General features: G+C 36.6%; 1 protein-coding gene across 1 annotated transcript; it reads left to right on the top strand.

Moving 5' to 3' along the window:
- The first annotated feature begins 3,956 nt into the window (after positions 1-3,956).
- LOC138708151 (ankyrin-1-like) lies at positions 3,957-19,322 on the top strand. The gene is made up of 4 exons (XM_069838408.1): positions 3,957-4,274; positions 8,200-8,487; positions 10,028-10,206; positions 13,160-19,322. The coding sequence occupies exons 1-4, from the start codon at positions 4,226-4,228 to the stop codon at positions 15,143-15,145; spliced, it is 2,502 nt and encodes an 833-aa protein (XP_069694509.1). The 5' UTR covers positions 3,957-4,225; the 3' UTR covers positions 15,146-19,322.
- The last annotated feature ends 1,662 nt before the right edge of the window (positions 19,323-20,984 follow it).

Genomic DNA, 20,984 nt, shown 5'->3' with positions numbered 1-20,984 from the left:
AATAATTTATTTTAGCTGGCATAGTTAAGGCCGTAAGGCCTTCTCTTCCACTCAACCAGCAAAAAGTATATATACATATGCATGAACTTACAAAGAATTCAACAATTTGATTTAGATGAGAGTTACATGTATACAAGAGTTATTTACGATTAAACAACAAAATACTATGAACTATTAATTAAACACTGAAATAAACTGTGTAGCAGAATTAAACTAAAATACAGAGAATGTTAATATATTTCAAATAATATTAGATAATAGAAAGAGATTATTATGAGACAATTTTGAAAATACAGCACAATAAGGATGATGTCAAAAGAAAAAAGTAACAGTGTAGTCAGTGATAGTTTAAATCAGTATGATTGGAGTGAAATGCTAATAAGGTTATCTTTTAAGCTGTTCTTAAAGGTGTTTCTTGTCTTGCAGCCCCTAATACTTTGTGACAAGGAATTCCATTGACGCGAGGTGGATATTGTAAAAGATGAGGAATAACAAGATGTTCTATGAAGAGGTATATTTAGCGTGCCACAGATAAGTGATCTGGTATTTACGTCGTGGTTAGAGTATAGATAAGAGAAACGAGACGAAAGGTAATTTGGTGTTGAGGTGTGCAGAATTCGATAGAGTAAAGACAAAGAGTGTAAAGTTCTGCGTTCTTTAAGTCGGAGCGACGAGAGACTTGCGAAGGACGGTGATATGTGATCAATCGTCGGATGTTGCACGCGTATCTGACGCACATATTCTGAGCTCGCTGTAACTTGACTGACAGTTTAGAACTTAGGTCACTTAACAAAACGTCACAATAATCGAAGTGCGGCATTACTAGGGTTTGTACTAGGGTAAGTTTTAGTTGCTGGGGCAAGAAGTTTCTCAAGCGACTTAAAGAGTGAATGGAGAAACAGATTTTTTTTATCGTTTCTTTAACTTGAAAATTCCAACTTAGATTGTTTACGACAGATGAATAAGGGATTAGCGCGTTGTTAAGGGTAACAACTGAAAGATTACTGTTATTAAGGGAGTTAACTAAACGCTTATGAGTAAAACTTAGATATTTTTAATTTGAAGGACAGAAACTTCAAAAGGATATTTGTATATTTCAGAACATTATTGTCATCAACATGCAAATGTACAAAAAACATCATTTAATAATATTATTACAGCATAAATATGCATTTAAATGTTTAATACATTCCTTTATATAGGCCTACATCACAATTATAGGTATTACAGCAGCATACACTTAATAAATTACAAGCAATAAATGAAAACGACAATGTTGCGTGCTAGTAGCTGGTCTCTTCCAACACGTGTGATGCTGTAGTGTGTGCGAAAATGCTGCGAGGTTGTGAATTTCCTTGTAATTGTTAATTTGTGCAATTATTCGACAATGAATGGAAGTGAAAACATTATATTTTGGAGAATTTAAGAAACTCAGTTTACAAGAACAGATTATTGTTATGTAAAAGGGAACGCCAACCTCAAAACTACCTGGTCTTACATGTATGCATGTAGTCTAATTTATAGCATGTTTATTTCAAGAAAGTGTCATTTTGTACTGTTAAATTCTTTCCTCCTCCTAAAAAATATGCAGGAGCCGCCACTGCCTCAGTGTCTCAAACGTAAATCTTTTCCGGTTTTCTGCCAAAGTTTGTACTGTAGAAAGCTGCGCTCTACATCGCATGACGTGATAGGAGCAAAACGAAAAAAACCTAACATCATTGCAGTCTCTAAGAGACAGTCCTTTATTCTCGGGTGACACTATATATCCACTAATTTGCTGTTTATATTACACAATGTTCCATATCCGTTATTTTTACATAAAATTGATTTCCACTTCTATTTTGCACGTTCAGGAACCGGTGTACTTGATGTCTCATTAATTCTCTGTGTCATTTTCTAAATTAATTTGAGGGCTTCCGACATCTCTTGCTCTGACTTTTCTAACCGTGTAATAGTTTCAGACACGGTTTATATGAAAACCAAATTATTCGTCACAACCTTCAAATCCGAGCGTTTTCCTTTGCGTATTTGTTGGCATCCATTCTACAGTACCCCCACCCACTGTACGCTTTACCACTATACTCAGTACGCCGTTATGCGGATTTCCCACTGAACTGCTCTATCGGGTCCGAAGTCTCGAAGCCTGCTCATAGTATTCTGTTGTCTCAGACCAATAAAGCAAAGCAGACCAAATCGCTTTTCCTTCAGCAAGCTCGAACATGAGTTTGCATTGTTTAAGGTGACTATTACACTTTTACTACATCACACTACTTTTGACCAATAAAACGGTACGAAAGGACGTCTTTCAACCAATCATGGCTGCTTATCACACAATTTTATCGCGTCTCTAGCATTTGTTTAATTTTATCGCGTCCCTAGCATTTGTTTATTTTTATCACTACCCTAGCATTTGTTTCTTTGTTAGCCAACATTTCAAACTGCACTGGTCTGGACGTCAAAAAACAGAAAATTACAAACCACTCCAGTCGATGCACAGCACTTTCAAATATGACTCGCATTGGCATTCAAGAACAAGAATTAATAAAGAACACTAGCCTTATATGAAGAGCACCATTCGGAAATCCTGAATAAATTGAGGGATACACCATGTAATCGACGAGTTCAATTCTTTTACGCACACGTCCAATATTACATCAACTGAACCACCAACCACTAAAACATTCAAATTTAAAAATTGTACTTTGAATAATTGTTTCTTTTTAAATTATTCATGTTTATTTTTTTTATTTTATCATCTTTAATTAAAACGTTTCTTGTTTATTTCGTCATCCCTAATTAAAACTTTTCTAACACTTGTTTATATTATTAGGTTATGTTTGTTATAGCTTCTGCGATATGATATTATGGATAGTCACGTATCAGAGATTGTTCAATACTAAGATTTATTGAAAATCATCTGTCAAGTGACGTTGATTACTGGGATCCGGATGATTAAAGTGGAATGCAAATGTTTTAATAAAAATGAAACTGAATCAACAAAGCCTTCTTGACTAGTGACCGTCCACAGAGTTCAATGAAAATTCCATAGTTGGCACAACTGATAACAAGAAAACATAACCATAAAACACTGCTGCCATCTAGCGTGATGTTGAGATAGTACAATAATACATTTGAAGACAGTTGTATTTTCGTAAGCCAATTAATATTTTATTATATTGGAGTACTTTGTTCTTTCAAATCTGTATATACTTTCTTCTAATCGTATAATAGTCAATTGAATCCCACTCGAGTTTTGATTTTCTCTAGATAAATCAAAACCTCTAGTGAGATTACTGTTGATAAAGAATTACCTATCTGAAAATTTTAAATTACGTCTTACATTTCTCGAAAACTCTTGAAACTAGACACTGATTTTTACAGCTAATGTACACATAAGTTTACTTCATACTCAAACAATATGCTTATTGATAAATACTATTTTCTCAATTCGTATATATTTTTCGTACCATTTTATTGGTCAAAAGTAGTATGACGTAGTAAACATGTAGTAGTCTTCTATAGAGAACCCCCACATCCTAATCCGGACGTCTGGGGACCTTGACCACTGGGTATTTTGGCTGTGCGAATCAGGTTTCAGCATAACACACGCATTCTGACTTAAGTATTTTTAGGATCCTGGTTGCAACATACGATTATTACATAAGAAGAATTTATAGGGATAAAAATATGGGTTTCTTTTAAGCCGCACACATGTTTCTGAACCAAACTATGACCTATCTGTACTACATTAGACATGTCGTTTTTATTGATTATATATCGGTGACTTTGAAATCTTATGAAGTGTATCGTTCGGTGAAGCATTTGTTACGCATATCTCACCGCATCCCGGAAGTGAAAGTGACGTCTGGATAAAGGTGCGCCCGACACTTCCTCTGAGATAGCAAATAAAAATACACATAATAAACACTATTTTGTCATTGTACATTTAAGGGAAACTATCAATCTCTTATATGTTAAACCCTCACTTAAAGTCATAGGCCTACCTTGAATTCTATTCGATTTTCTTTACCTGCAGTAAAGGGAAGTGCAGGATTCACAAAAATTAACTATTCTGTTGTCATAGAAAAGTGACGCATCGTATAAAAGTGGTCTTCGTGTCCCCATAGATAAGCGATCGTATCAGTTGGAAAAATCTCTTCTCACAGTTGCGGTACCCAGGGACATTGATCAAGACTCTCTGATTTCTAATCCCACTTACACGACAATGGCTGTGACACACTTCGTTCTTATATTTGTGGGATGCTTCATTGCAGGTGAGTGCTCCCCTATTTATGAAAGTGTGATTCAATTTATATCGTCTATTTTCACTGCACGACTCATGACTAAATGTATTTATTCATATTATTGAATCAATTGAAACGAGATTAGCCTATATCCATTTTTAAATGAATTAATCGTATTTTATACATCTTGAATACATAATTTTTAATACTGAATCACTTCGGAATATGTATTATATTTATGTCTTTCTCGTGTTAAATTTTACTGTACCTGGTTAACATGTTTGGGCCTGTTATTGGCCTTCTTCAGAACTGGTTGTTGCTGGTCTTGGCGCCCTTTGTTTTGTTTCCTGTGTGGGTGTGATTGTGTAGTGTAATGTGGAGTCAAAGAAAGTGTGTTCTGAAATTGATTTGTGTGTTGAGAATTTCGTATGGATGTGTAAACAAAAAAAAACACACACACACACAAGATTGAAACCTTATTCAAGAAATTAAATTACAACATTTCGTTTGGATATGTAAACAAAAATAATACACACACAAGATTGCAATCTCATTCAAGAAATTAAATTACAACATCGCATACAGAACAACTGGTTGTTGCTGGTCTTGGCGCCCTTTGTTTCGTTTCCTGTGGGGGTGTGTTTGTGTAGTGTAATGTGGAATCAAAGAGTGTGTGTTCTGAAATTGAGTTGTGTGTTGAGAATTTCGCTTGGATGTGTAAACAAAAAACACACAAGATTGCAACCTCATTCAAGAAATTAAATTACAACATCGCAGACAGAACAACTGGTTGTTGCTGGTCTTGGCGCCCTTTTTTTGTTTCCTGTGGGGTGTGTTTGTGTAGTGTAATGTGGAGTCAAATAGTGTGTGTGTTCTGAAATTGAGTTGTGTGTTGAGAATTTCGTTTGGATTGCAACTTCATTCAAGAAATTAAATTACAACATCGCATAAAGAAAAAATAATACTTACTTACTTACTTACTTACTTACTTACTTACTTACTTACTTACTTACTTACTTACTTACTTACTTACTGGCTTTTAAGGAACCCGGAGGTTCATTGTCGCCCTCACATAAGCCAGCCATTGTTCCCTATCCTGAGCAAGATTAATCCATTCTCTATTATCATATCCCACCTCCCTCAAATCCATTTTAATATTATCTTCCCATCTACTTCTTGGCCTCCCTAAAGGTCTTTTTCTCTCCGGCCTCCCAACTAACACTCTATATGCATTTCTGGATTCGCCCATACGTGCTACATGCCCTGCCCATCTCAAACGTCTGGATTTAATACAACCACACAGGCGTATACAAACTCAAATGTAACACCTGCAACAACTTCTACATAGGACAGACAGGCAGATCGTTTCAGACACGTTACAAAGAACACATCACAGGCATAACAAAATTACAAAACACTTCCACATATGTAGAACACATCACAAATGCTAACCACACCTACAGAGACATCAACGCAGACATGGAAATTCTAAACATCCAACCGAAAAGCCAGAAACTAAACACATTAGAACAATACGAAATATAAAGACACATCCAAACAAAATTCGGAGTATGTCATCTATAGAGAACTACTGGTCCATGCAATACCACCAAGTCGGATATTAGATGCTGCCTACTACTGTCATCTGGTGGAACAAAACTTTCGTCCAGCTAAGGAAAGAGCTACAGTATCTTCAGGAAACGACTTCTTATCAGAATTCATGTCAATTCGATTAGCCACACTGCTAACGTCGTGTCGTGATAGTTCTTCTGTGCCCTAGCGATGGGAAGTACTTGAACATCCTCCATACTGACCTGCTATGAGCACGTGCGAAGCATTACGTACAAGAGACTCCATTATTTATGAATAAGGCTATCGCCTGGGGAAATCAACGGAGATGGACGTGCTAATTTATTTATTTATTTATTTATTTATTATTTTGCTAATAACTGTAACATAAAATATAAAATATACAGAGAAATTTTAGCTCGCCCCTGAAAGAGTAGAACTCGTGCTCAGGGGCGGATTCCTGAATTGAAATTAATAATTATACAGTACAATTATAATTAATAATTATACAATACAATTTGTAATTATAATGTATAAATTTAAATTTACAGTTTTTCAATTTTTATAAAATCCATACATAACTTTTTAAATTTAATATTAGAACTATTATAATTGACAAGATTAGGATATTTAAATATAAATTTGTTAAATATTCTTGGGCCTAAATTACTACTATGATTAAATACTGTAACAGTGTTGCATTTTGGTTCAAGCAATCTTAAAGAATTCATACCTTTTGTTTCATAACAATGAGAATACAATTCAAAATCATTTCGATTTCTATGTATGAATTTTATTAATACAATATAATAAATTTGTCTTACGTTAAGTAAATTAAAGTCTGGAAACAAATTTTGAGATGGAAAATCAATAGGTTTACGAAGACATATTTTAATTATTGTCTTCTGTAATAAATAAAGTGGATTAAAATTGGATTTAAATGAGCTACCCCATCCTATAATTCCATACATAATTACCGATTGAAATAAAGTTAAATGTATTGTACGTAATAGACTTATTGACAAGTAATTCCTCACTAAAACAAAATAATATACTATTTTACGTAATTTATTACAAAGATAATTAATGTGTTGGTTCCATAATGGCGTAAGACGTCCGCCATAAATGTGGCAGAAGATGGTAACACAGGTGGCGATTTGATTTAAGGAATGTAAGCTGTATTTCCTCTGACAATACAAGGGGTTTTCAAAATAATAGTGCGGTTGCCATTAATTTTCATCCCAACCCCCGTAGCTATGCAATATGGGCTCTATAAATAAGTTGTTAAGACACACTTGTTTGAGGTGTAGTACCGGGACATCACTTTATTTTTACTTGCATTTTTATTGTACCTGCGTTTCTGAATGTACTTGACTCCCACTCCTTTCACTAATATCCTTGCTAACATCAGCCACACAAACTTACGGCCGCTGTTGCTAGGAGTGAAGTAAATAGTACAGAGTACAGTGTGTTTCAGAAATATGTTGGATTTTCTATAGAAGAAAGAGCTTATATTATTGAAGTTTATTTTCACACAGGTATGGTGTGCTCAGTCCACACGGATAAATTCAGTTATGCTACACAAGTGAAGATTAGAGTTACTGAAAGTACAGTACCCTATAATATGGTACGGTACTTAAAACATTAATCAATTTAAACAAGAGTTTTGTTTTACTGTTTGTAGGTATGAAGGACGATGATGGAAACTGGAATTACAATATAACCGAATGTGAATAACAATTTTTTTCACGATTTCCTGATTATATCATTACGGAATATTTTCGTAGAAATGTAATTAATGTGGTAGGTAAATTTAGAGCAACAGGGTGTACAGAAAGGAAGAGAAGTGGAAGATGGCCAACAAAGGTGACAGAAGATGCTGTAGAAGATGCTAGAGAAAGGATGCAGCGAAGTCCTAGTAAGTCGGTCAAGAAGTTAGCTGTACAAATTAGGGTTTCTTACGGAAGTGCTCACAAAATTCTCAGGAGTAAATTAGGTTGGTAATATGCTGAATAAAGTAGACATTTTATAATGAATATAACCGCCTGAAGACTTGAGTTTGTGAAAAAAAAAAAAAAATGTTACTACTCTACTGTTTTTTTATAAAATACCGTAAAAGTAATGATCAAACTGAAAATCGTAATACTGTATTTCCCTGTAACATAAATGGATACACTACTTTTCTCTCCTCCTGTAGCTAGCAAAATTATTTGTTTACATATTGCACTAGTAAGACCAAACTCCTGTAATGGAAGTGGGTAACAATGTTTCCGAGTATAGCCAGGTTAATGTTAAAAATGTAGTTAAAAATAAAGTGATGTCCCAGTGTAACAAAATACGGTTACATATTCCGAAGAGTGGTGATGTACCTTCCCCCCTTGTGCAGGTGATTGTTTGCTGCTGGAACCTTTGACACCGCATGTCGTGCGGGTGAGGGAAGGGGACAGCGTGACATTGAAGTCATACGTGGAGACGGACGAGGACAACCTGTGGTTCTTTGGTCCAGGGAACAGGAAAATTGGCGCCTTCGATCAAAGACTCGCCATTACCAGGGACGAGTTCACAATGGAACTCCACATCTGGAGAGTGGACCGCTTCCAGTCAGGCCAGTACTCCTTGAAGGGGTTCGATCTCTGGAGTAACGAGCGCCTGAATTGGACTGTGATCGTACAAGGTGAGATCACAGTCTACTATATACAGTCACGAAGCTTGGGGTGATTTTTTGCAAATCTCGCGGTAGTTGCTAGCCGCTTGGAGCGCTGCGAGTACTAGGAACAATAGACTGTGCCAGGCAGCGTTTCAACCATATAAATTATTTGGAATGCATAAACAGTAACATATGTTTCTCTAAAATGTAGTGTAATTCCATTAATTAAATTTAAAACAATGATTATGAGACACTTCAGACATAATTCACTTGCGGTTAAGATATAACATTATTTATGGTGTGAAAATTACGTTGTTCGTATGTGTAATACCTGCCTATATTTCGATTAAATATTGCGAAATTCTTGTACATTCATTTCTGCACGATTCAATAATTTTCAATTGCACCGCACGGATATTTAGATATGTTGAAATTATAGGTTATGTTTACTGTACGAGTTGCCCCTTTCTGTCTAAATTTAGTGATCTCCAATGCCTTGCCATTCATATGAAAATTATAGGTTATGTTTACCGTACTATGTTTAACTTATATTCCTAAATTCCCAATCATACATTATAATTAAGCATAATGTCATGTATGTTACCCCGGACATTCAATTTGTCTGTATTTTAATACTAAAATTGAGTACCGAATTATTGTATTTATCTACTACTTAAGAGATGAAGTAACACAATTGTACGTACACTAATTTCATAGGAATGGTATGGTAAACGTTTTGTCTAAAATTAAGGAAGGTAGATGTGCTAAATTGAAATCACAATATAAATTCTTTTTTATTGAACCTCAAAATAGCTTCCATTCTAAACTTGAAATGTTGACACGAACAGATTATGTTAACATGTAAAATTCTCTTCACATTAAAATAACACAGTTTTGTAATTATTTCTGCAACAAGAAGTAAACGGAACTTATAACACATTACACTAAATGAAGCTTAGCAACGATAAGCAATAAAGTTATAATATTTCGCTGAGCTACATGACACTAACCCGAACAAATATTACGGCCTGGTCTAGATCGAAAAAGCATTGGCTGTGCCGTATTTCGCATTTTTGTGAAAAGTTCGTTATCGGTTGTAATAATTGTAAATGGCTAAAATACAATAATTTGAATAATAATATGGGACAAGGAGACGTCTGTAGTACTATAAGTTGTAAGAAAAATAGGTTAGAGTTATCCTTCCGAAAGATCCAGGAAGGTGAGTTTATAGAATATAATATATATTTTATGAAACTAATATATAAACCTTATGTTTTTCATATTTAAATAGTGGAAGGAAGGTGTTAATTTTTTCAAAAGAACACGATATCAAAAGAACAATACATTTTAAGTTCTGCTAGGGAAAGAGTTTGTGATGAGGCGATAGTAGCGATCCTGATGGTGAGCAACTATCTATGGATGCATATTTCAACTGTTTACGTTTGCATATTTAGTAAGTATTAAGCTTCGTGACTGTATATACTAGACTGTGGTGAGATCTCTGTCCTCACGTCATAACGTATTCAACGACGTGACAATGATCAGAAACCTCACTCTGTGTTTGCAGTCGTGCCTGAATTGCACATTTCCCTGGAAACCACCTCCACGTGCTGCGTCAATGTAGAGGAACCTGCACTTAGTTGTGAAACTGCAAATTATTATGACGTAACATGGAATTATGAAGGGTGCAATGTCACAATCATATCTTCAAATCAGAAAATCATCAAGACTTTTAACCAATGTGAGGTGAGTGTCAGTCAGGGATCTGATTTGTGATATAAACTGAAATAAAATAATTGGCATCTTGCTCCTATGCTCGCGATACAAATACTGACGAAACTGTTATTAATTTTCTCGTCATCTTGATGTGTTTCGTAATTATGTCAATGAAAAATTATTGAACGATTATCCAGGGTGTATATCCTTTATTTTACACTTGAGTCGTATAGATGCAAACCTCCGACATTTCCATCATTTTTAATTTTTCAGGAAATGAAAAAAATGATTTACTAACAAACTATGTTATATAATGATGAAAGAGTGATGGAACGGAGAAAAATTCTCTCCGGCGCCGGGATTCGAACCCGGGTTTTCAGCTCTACGTGCTGATGCTTTATCCACTAAGCCACGCCGGATACAATCCCGACGCCGTTTAGAATCGTCTCAGATTAAGCTCCATCTCTTGGGTTCCCTCTGGTGGTCGCCCTCTGCACTACGTCATAGATGTCTATGAACGCAGGACCGAAGTCCATACATGTGTTGAGGTGCACTCATATGAGTGACTGATTGGCCGGGATCCGACGGTATGGGCGCCGTCTTAAATCACAAAGTGATTTATTACGCATATCCCATTTTTATGTACCGAAGTACATATGATATTTCCATGCAGATATTCTGCGTCATCACTTGATGAAAGAGTGATGGAACGGAGAAAAATTCTCTCTATCCAATCAGTCACTCATATGAGTGCACCTCAACACATGTATGGACTTCGGTCCTGCGTTCATAGACATCTATGACGTAGTGCAGAGGGCGGCCACCAGAGGGAACCCAAGAGATGGAGCTTAATCTGAGACGATTCTAACCGGCGTCGGGATTGTATCCGGCGTGGCTTAGTGGATAAAGCATCAGCACGTAGAGCTGAAAACCCGGGTTCAAATCCCGGCGCCGGAGATAATTTTTCTCCGTTCCGTCACTCTTTCATCATGTGATGGCGCAGAATATCTGCATGGAAATATCATATGTACTTCGGTACATCAAAATAAAATGTTATATAAATTGAGCTACACCAGGAACTATACACGACACCGCCACAATATTCCTTTGTATCCACACAACTCAAATGAGCTGATAAGACGCCAGAACTCAACTATGAGTGCACACGAATACTATGTTACTTACTTGAGGCTTTCTGTCGACGTACCTCTAGTAACGAATGCATTATGTAAATCTGCAAAATAACAGCCATGAACCATATTAAAGAAAGCGTCACATTTCATTGAGGACAGGTCTTTACCACAGTAGTCAAAATCTCGCAGTAATGAATCGTTGTTAAGTAAACAAAAACAATACTTACTTACTTACTTACTTACTTACAAATGGCTTTTAAGGAACCCGAAGGTTCATTGCCGCCCTCACATAAGCCCGCCAGCGGTCCCTATCCTGTGCAAGATTAATCCAGTCTCTATCATCATACTCCACCTCCATCAAATCCATTTTAATATTATCCTCCCATCTACGTCTCGGCCTCCCTAAAGGTCTTTTCCCTCCGGTCTCCCAACTAACACTCTATATGCATTTCTGGATTCTCCCATACGTGCTACATGCCCTGCCCATCTCAAACGTCTGGATTTAATGTTCCTAATTATGTCAGGTGAAGAATACAATGCGTGCAGTTGTGTGTTGTGTAACTTTCTCCATTCTCCTGTAACTTCATCCCGCTTAGCCCCAAATATTTTCCTAAGCACCTTATTCTCAAACACCCTGAACCTATGTTCCTCTCTCAGAGTGAGAGTCCAAGTTTCACAACCATACAGAAGAACCGGTAATATAACTGTTTTATAAATTCTAACTTTCAGATTTTTGGACAGCAGACTGGATGATAAGAGCTTCTCAGCCGAATAATAACACGCATTTCCCATATTTATTCTGCGTTTAATTTCCTCCCGAGTGTCATTTATATTTGTTACTGTTGCTCCAAGATATTTGAATTTTTCCACCTCTTCGAAGGATAATTCTCCAATTTTTATATTTCCATTTCGTACAACATTCTGGTCACGAGACATAATCATATACTTTGTCTTTTCGGGATTTACTTCCAAACCGATCGCTCTACTTGCTTCAAGTAAAATTTCCGTGTTTTCCCTAATCGTTTGTGTATTTTCTCCTAACATATTCACGTCATCCGCATAGACAAGAAGCTGATGTAACCCGTTCAATTCCAAACCCTGCTTGTTATCCTGAACTTTCCTAATGGCATATTCTAGCGCGAAGTTAAAAAGTAAAGGTGATAGTGCATCTCCCTGCTTTAGCCCGCAGTGAATTGGAAAAACATCAGATACAAACTGACCTATACGGACTCTGCTGTATGTTTCACTGAGACACATTTTAATTAATCGAACTAGTTTCTTGGGAGTACCAAATTCAATAAGAATATCATATAATACTTCCCTCTTAACCGAGTCATATGCCTTTTTGAAATCTATGAATAACTGATGTACTGTACCCTTATACTCCCATTTTTTCTCCATTATCTGTCGAATAGAAAAAATCTGATCAATAGTCGATCTATTACGCCGAAAACCGCACTGATGATCCCCAATAATCAACAGAATCTATATCTTCGATCACAATTACGTGTGATTTCCGGTTATAGTCGAACATTAATTTTGACGTCATAACTTGGACTGTCATCATTTTTTTCGAAAAGATTCTATCCTTCACTAGTGACCTGAATTTCCGTTCAAAGCTGGCGTGTTTTTCAGAATTTGGAAAAGTAACCATATAGAATGAGTATTGTCTCTTTTTATTTCCTCCATACTTTACTCGTTTTCTCGTGATGAAAACAATTGTATGCTTTCATATATGACAAAGAACCCATCATGACTGGCAGACATGATATCGTGAATCAATTCAGACTGATCAAAATGGAATTTGACTCTTAATTGATGTAATTGTGGTGCAATGTGTTTGTTCACAGGAACTATTGACGTTTGATTCTCAGAGCAGAAAGGATATTCTTTTGGAAGCGGCAAGGATTGGAGACCAATTGGAAGTGTCTAGGCTGTTGATGTTGGGAACACAAGTCGACGACAACCCCCCTTCTGCGAATAATATACTTTGTGAGGCATCTCGTCTGGGTCACATCCAAGTGACACAATTACTACTAAGCATTGGTGCAAATCTTTCCGCTGTTTTTGAGCTGTATGCATTCGGAAGTGAATTTGGATACAGACAAGCAGTAACACCGCTTCATTGCGCAGCTTGGTCAGGATCTATTTCTCTCGTAGAAATCTATTTTGCTCGCGACATAAACCTTACCAGCAAAGTTTACGGAAATGATTTTATTACACCACCTGTACTGTTCGCGGCACTATCAGGTTCCCTGCCGCTCGTTCAAGCTTTCTTATCCTGGGGCGTGGAAAGAAATTGCAGGGACAGCAATGGGCATACGCCTATTTTCTATGCTGCACGATCAGGATCCCTTCCTCTTGTTCAATATTTTATACAAGTAGGTATGGACCCACTGTCCGTTGACGCTAAAGGGTACACCCTCATGTTTTTAGCTGCTCGATCAGGCTCTGTATCTTTGGTGAAATATTTTGCGTCCCTTGGTTTAAATCCTTTACAGACGGTCGGTATGACTGAAACTCCTATTGTGTCTGCAATATATTCAGGATCAATTTTAATGTTGGATATATTTCTAGAATGGGGAGCCAACCCTTCCTCAAAGAGTAATGAAGGAAATTCACTTTTACACATAGGGTTGAGTGGGAAATATTTTCCACTTATTGAGCGGCTAATTAAGGCAGGTGCGAGTGTAGACTCTGTAGACGTTAGTGGCAGTACACCGCTTCATTTAGCTGCAAAGTGGGGTTACGAGAAAGTAGTTCAGCTTCTTATCAAAGCTGGCGCTAGACTAAATGTTTTTGACATAGAAGATAACACACCTCTCCATTTCGCGGTTTTGAATGGTTACATACAAACTACAAAGTTTCTTATCAAAGGAGGCGCTAGACCAGATGTTTTTAACAGGGACGCTAGTACACCTCTCCATTTTGCTGCTATAGGAGGTGACATAGAAATTACAAAGTGTCTTATCAAAGCAGGCGCAAGAGTGGATGTTTTTAACGAAGCAGATAACACACCTCTCCATTACGCGATTGCGCTAAATCATACGGAAATTACGAAGATGCTTATCAAGGCAGGCGCTAGAGTAGATGTTTCTAACAAACTCGGTTACACACCTCTCCACTGCGCGGCTTCGTTTAGTAACATTGAAAGTACAGAGATTCTTATTAAAGCAGGCGCTAGCGTAGACGTAGTTAATAAAGTAGGTGGAACGCCGCTACACATGGCTGCAACTGTAGGTAAATTAGAAGTTATCAAATTTCTCATCAAAATAGGCGCTAGCATAAATTTAGTTGACAATGAAGGTAACACACCGTTACATTTGGCAACAATTCCTGGTAATTTAGAAGTTATTGAGTTTCTTATCAAAGTAGGCGCTAGTATAGACGTAGTTAACAATGAAGGGAGAACACCGCTACATTTGGCGACAATCGGTGGTCACGTAGAAGTTATTCAGTTTCTTATCAATGTAGGCGCTAGCATAGATCTAATAGACTGTAGAGGTCACACACCGTTACATTGGTCGGTTTTGTTTGGTCGTTTTGAAGTTATTGAGCTTCTCATCAAAGCAGGCGCTAGAACAAACATAATTGACAATGAAGGTAAGACACCCCTACATTTGGCTGCAATTATTGGTAACTTGGCAGTTATTCATTTTCTTATCGAAGTAGGCGCTAGCATAGACGTAGTTGACAGTGCAGGAAGAACACCGCTAGATTTGGCGACAATCGGTTGTCACTTAGATGTTATTAAGTTTCTTACCAGAGTAGGCGCTACCAAAGACTTGGTTGACAGTGAAGGTAGAAAGAGCACCTCTACATTTGGCGGTAGTTAGAGGTCAATTAAATGTTACTGAGCTTCTTAGCAAAGTAGACTCTGGCATAAATTGTGGACAATGCACATTTGACACCTCTCCAATTGGTCAAAGTAGGCGCTAGTGTAGACTTAGTTGACAGTGGAAGGAGAACACCGCTACATTTGGCGACAATCGGTTTCTGTTGTCACTTAGATGTTATTAAGTTTCTTACCAGAGTAGGCGCTACCAAAGACTTAGTTGACAGTGAAGGTAGAAAGAACACCTCTACATTTGGCGGTAGTTAAAGGTCAATTAAATGTTACTGAGCTTCTTAGCAAAGTAGACTCTGGCATAAATTGTGGACAATGCACATTTGACATCTCTAAAATTGGTCAAAGTAGGCGCTAGTGTAGACGTAGTTGACAGTGGAGGGAGAACACCGCTAGATTTGGCGACAATCGGTGGTCACTTAGATGTTATTAAGTTTCTTACCAAAGTAGGCGCTACCAAATACTTAGTTGACAGTGAAGGTAGAAAGAGCACCTCTACATTTGGCGGTAGTTAGAGGTCAATTAAATGTTACTGAGCTTCTTAGCAAAGTAGACTCTGGCATAAATTGTGGACAATGCACATTTGACACCTATCCAATTGGTCAAAGTAGGCGCTATTGTAGACGTAGTTGACAGTGGAGGGAGAACACCGCTACATTTGGCGACAATCGGTTGTCACTTAGAAGCTATTAAGTTTCTTATCAAAGTAGGCGCTACCACAGACTTAGTTGACAGTGAAGGTAAAACACCCTACATTGGTGGGTAATATTTGGTCGTTTGGAAGTTATTCAGCTTCTCATCAAAGCAGGCTCTACCATAAACATAATTGAGAATGAAGGTAAGACACCCCTACATTTGGCTGCAATTGTTGGTAACTTAGCGGTTATTCATTTTCTTATCGCAGTAGGCGCTAGCATAAACATAATTGACAATGAAGGTAAGAAACCCCTACATTTGGCTGCAATTGATGGTAACTTAGCAGTTCTTCAGTTCCTTATCGAAGTAGGCGCTAGCATAGACGTAGTTGACAGTGCAGGGAGAACATCGCTGGATTTGGCAACAATCGAATCTCTGGGTCCTGCTGCGCTTTTCCGTCCGAACCTCTCTCGACATCCTATTTTCGTATTATTCATCCCGGTTACATCCTTTCGATTTTCACCTTGTCTTTAATTCACTGTGCTCGATTCCACTTAGAAAACATGGTTTTCATATTCTCGACTTCCTTCCCTGTGAACGCCGATCGCGGGCCATTTGTTAATGCACTTCGTTAGCAGAGAGTAACCCTTCCCTCCCCCCAATCGTCGAATCGCGAGACAATATTCGCAGAGCTTCGACAGCTGGAGGTGTTTCTTGGTGGTCGTCGAAACGGGGCAACTGTTTGCCGAGCTTCGATAGTCGAGAATCTTTCCCGTCTTTCAGTTCCTCTACCCACTCAATTCGCACACCCTTTCGAGCAAGCCCTCTTGAGTTCTTGACGGGCACTCCTATTCCCCTCTTCTCCCCCCTTCTTTACGCTTTCATCCTGTTCCATTCCTACTTTTAACATATTAGTTCCTTCGCTACCTTGTCCTTTGTCTTGTCTTAACTTCACCCCAGATACTCCTGTACATCTTTGGTACAGATGAACAGAAGTCGGGGCAGCAAAGTTCCTCCTCCTTCTCCTCCGCCTCCGCCTTCAGCATAAGTTAAAAATCGAGAAAAACGTAGTCGATGTCACCTAAGTGAACGTTCTGTGGAGAGAAAGCATTCAGAAAAGTACATAAAAAGTGCTGAATCACAATTTGTCTGTAATGAGCCTCGTTCTATCCCAGTGATGTCAACTGATGTCCATAGGAGCAAGCGCGCTTTAGAGCCCAGGAGAGTTTGAGCGCTTTACAACGGAAAGGAAAGAGACAGACGAAAGAGGTAGTATACGCCGCTTGGTCGAGCTATATACAGGGATTGCCAGCACTGATTCAGTGGATAAAGGGAAGAGAACTTATTAAAACTGTATCCATGTTTACTTTTAAATTTGTCTGAAAAGTATAAGTGCATTATAATAATGTAAGTTTTAATTTTAATGCTCATTTTTCACAAGTTTGTTTTTTTTTTTTTCAAAAGAAATATTTTCTCAACTTTTTTTTTTACAGAAAAGTGAAAATTTCAGATATGTTTGTTTAGTAGCCTTACAGGTACTAAAACAATGTTTTCGTAAATCTAATATATCGTAAATACGTATTACTGGAGATAGTGTATTAAAATGTTTGAAAATATTCGCATGGAAAATGTTAGTAAGGAAATTAATTAACAAAGCAAATACCGTTACATCACAAACAAAATATATGTGCCTGTGTGTTGGTAAAACGTCATCTCTATAGCTTCAGCAGATTTCGAGAAAATTTAATATTCCGATAACAGAAAGTTGCGCACCAATATCACCTAAAAGCGTAATGTGATAAGAGTTTTATTATGTAATATTAGTTACAGTTAAAACATATACCTAGACAACTTTGCTTTGTACTATAATGTTGTTTTGATTACTTTTATAAGGCTAAAGATACCATCAATATCAATTTCAACTTATCATGTCATATTCAGGTCTTTCTTTGGGATAACACTTTCTTTATGAATGATGTGTTTAATTCACTTAGTACAGTATAGTTGTAATTATTGTGTGAATATTCCTTCCTTATTCTTTATTATGTTATTAACGTTTAAAACACAACTGCAATATTAGGCTAAGAAATAGGTGTTAGTACTTTTGTTTTACAGACAATATAGAAAATAATAAACAGAAAGAAGCCATATAAAAATAACGACATAAAATTTTACGTTCCGTTTGAAGTTTGTGCACCACTGTTTTTTTAATCCAACAGGCTGCTTATTCCTCCTAGCATACCTAGCGCTTAATGCCCGCGCACGACGTCAAGGTCAGAAAAATGCGCTTGCTTTGACATCACTGTTCTATCCCTCAGAAACCGGCAAATTGGGAAAATAGTCATCAGCGAAGTAATTGCCTATTCAACAAATAAGTTAGCATTTCATTGAGTGTTTTGGGAAATCTATTGATTTAATTTGTGATATGCTGAATCAATATTTCACATAACAATTTTTATGTCGAAATGGAAGCAAAAACTAGCAAGATTATAATAACGTAGGCCCTATTTGTTTGAGATGCTGGGTTTGCAATGAAACACCTGCACAAACACACCTCCACAGGAAACGCAATCAGAAGGCGCTAAGACCACGCAGTTCTGACGATAGCCCACCGACTGAAACTAGTCAACAAGGTAACAAAGTTAATTAACACGTGAAAACATACGCAATATATATCCCGAAATATCATGTTTATTTTTATTCATATTGTAGAATAAACTTAACTGAATTTTATTTGTTATGAGAAGTTCCTGAGATAGATATTTGTCTGTAAAATTACTTTCTTATCAGAATTCAATAATGATTGTCAAAAGTAACACTCGGCATTCCGTCCCAATCTTGAATTCTTTTAATACTTTCTTACATCTACGTCATTTCTGTAAAGAATGCAGTAACTTAATTATCTACAACACATGTAAATTACAACAATAATGACGCAGTAGTCTACTATATTTTTAATTGATGTTCCGAGATGGCAGCACTTCTTGAATCCTGATTTATATTACGGTTGGTAGATTATTATTATTATTATTATTATTATTATTATTATTATTATTATTATTATTATTATTATTATTATTATTAACTTATTCTTTTTCCACGCACGATTCTCTCTTAATGCTATACTATACATTGGTGCGATCGAAACTCGAATATGCATCTGTAGTTTGGAACTCGATTACAACTACGGACTCGGCTAAATTAGAAAATATACAAAGAAAATTTATATCCTTATGTTCATTCAGATTTTTGCCCATTAATTCCGGGTATAGTTATGAGAGAAAATGTGAATATTTTAATTGTCAAAATCTATATGCTAGACGCCATGAGCTAGATTATCTGTTCTTTTGTAAAGTCCTCAAAGGTGATATATCCTGTGACTCTTTCTTAAACAATATTACCTTACGTATTCCAACAAAAGATATGAGAGCCCACAAACTTTTCTATATTAGAAATTCGAAATTTCTTTCACCAGTCTCCAGATGTATTAAAAATGCCAACATGCATGGCTGCGAATTCGATCCCTTCAATGTATAGACTTTGTTTGCTCTAGGCAACGATTTATCATTTATGTATTATTTTAGGCATTATACTCAATTAACATTGTGTCATAGTATTCTTAGTTATCCATTCATCGTCATTATTGTAAGTAATTGTAATTATATTTATGTGTAATAATTATTTTTGTTTTATGTTTTTTTGTTATATTTGTGCTGAACTGTAATTGGCCCCTGGCTGTTGTACAGCACATTAAATAAATAAATAAAATAAATAAATAAATAATAATAATTATTATTATTATTATTATTATTATTATTATTATTATTATTTGTCAATGGTTGTTGTCCAGCAAATAAACATCAATAATTAAATAAATCAATTATGTAAAGAAATAAGTAATAGTTATTATTATGTGTTATAATAGTACATTATGCAACGAGCCTATAATGATAGTAATTAAGACGCAAGGACGTTTATGAAACGAGCGCAAGCGAGTTTCATAATTTTCATACGAGCGTCTTAATTACCATTATAGGCAAGTTTCATACGACTTTTTATGCTCGACCATATTTCTAACTTGAAATTATTCATAAGTACTGTATTCATGTTATTCTTATGTGACTGGGGAGCGGACTGACCTTGTGCAATCTCGTAAATTGTGAGATGTGCGCAGACGCGAAAGTATTGATTTTTTCCTGGCAACGAATATCGACGACCTTGATATAACCTAGAGAGTAAGATAAACGTTAAACTTGATAATACCTTGAAATTGAATTCGACATTGAAACATGAGATGACAATTTGAATTTATTTGAATATTATTTACAATTAACGCTAATTATTATAGTAACAGAACATAACCTTCTGCGACAGTATTGGATTTCCAGCCTGCGTGACGTTTTGCTAGTTGTCTTTCGATTGCATATCCGAGAATAATCGAAATCCAGAACTTTAATGAATGGGTATACTTTAATGACATGCATTAAAGGACTGCTACCAGGTGTATTTATTTTATTGGGTTATTTTACGACGCTGTATCAACATCTAAGTTATTTAGCGTCTGAATGAAATGAAGGTGATATGAGTCCGAGGTCCAGCACCGAAAGTTACCCAACATTTGCTCGTATTGGGTTGAGGGAAAATCCCGGAAAAAACCTCAACCAGGTAACTTGCCCCGAACGGGATTCGAACCCGGGCCACCTGGTTTCCCGGCCAGACGCGCTGACCGTTACTCCACAGGTGTGGACTAGAAGGTCTATAATTACTACATTTCGACATGGTCGAGCATAAAATGTACGAAATATCGTGAATAACATTCTTGTTTAAATTAGTCTATCGTATTGTAAAGTACCTGCGGGACATGTCCAGAGAAATTGCAAAGCTGAAAATCCCTTCCCTTGATGAGGCTGACACTATCTCCTGTCACAGACAATACCGGTAACTGTCTACGCGTGCATTACTTCCCTGCAATTCGCTGGATTGCTAGTCTCTTACCTTAGTTTATGCAATGGGATTTACAAATGACATTCAACAGTAACGTAATTGAAAATCCCATTGATATTTTTTTCAACAGAATAAGAGTTGTATTTCGAGTTATCTATACTATTAATAAATCTGTAGCCGAAATTTTTCTGGTAATTTTCGATTTTCCAAAAATAATTGGTCCTACCATATATAATTAACCACCCTGA

This window comes from Periplaneta americana, chromosome 1 (assembly GCF_040183065.1).
Source record: "Periplaneta americana isolate PAMFEO1 chromosome 1, P.americana_PAMFEO1_priV1, whole genome shotgun sequence".
Classification (NCBI taxonomy): Eukaryota; Metazoa; Arthropoda; class Insecta; order Blattodea; family Blattidae; genus Periplaneta; species Periplaneta americana.
The sequence above is the reverse complement of the archived record's forward strand: the minus strand, read 5'-3'. Positions and strand labels throughout refer to the sequence as shown.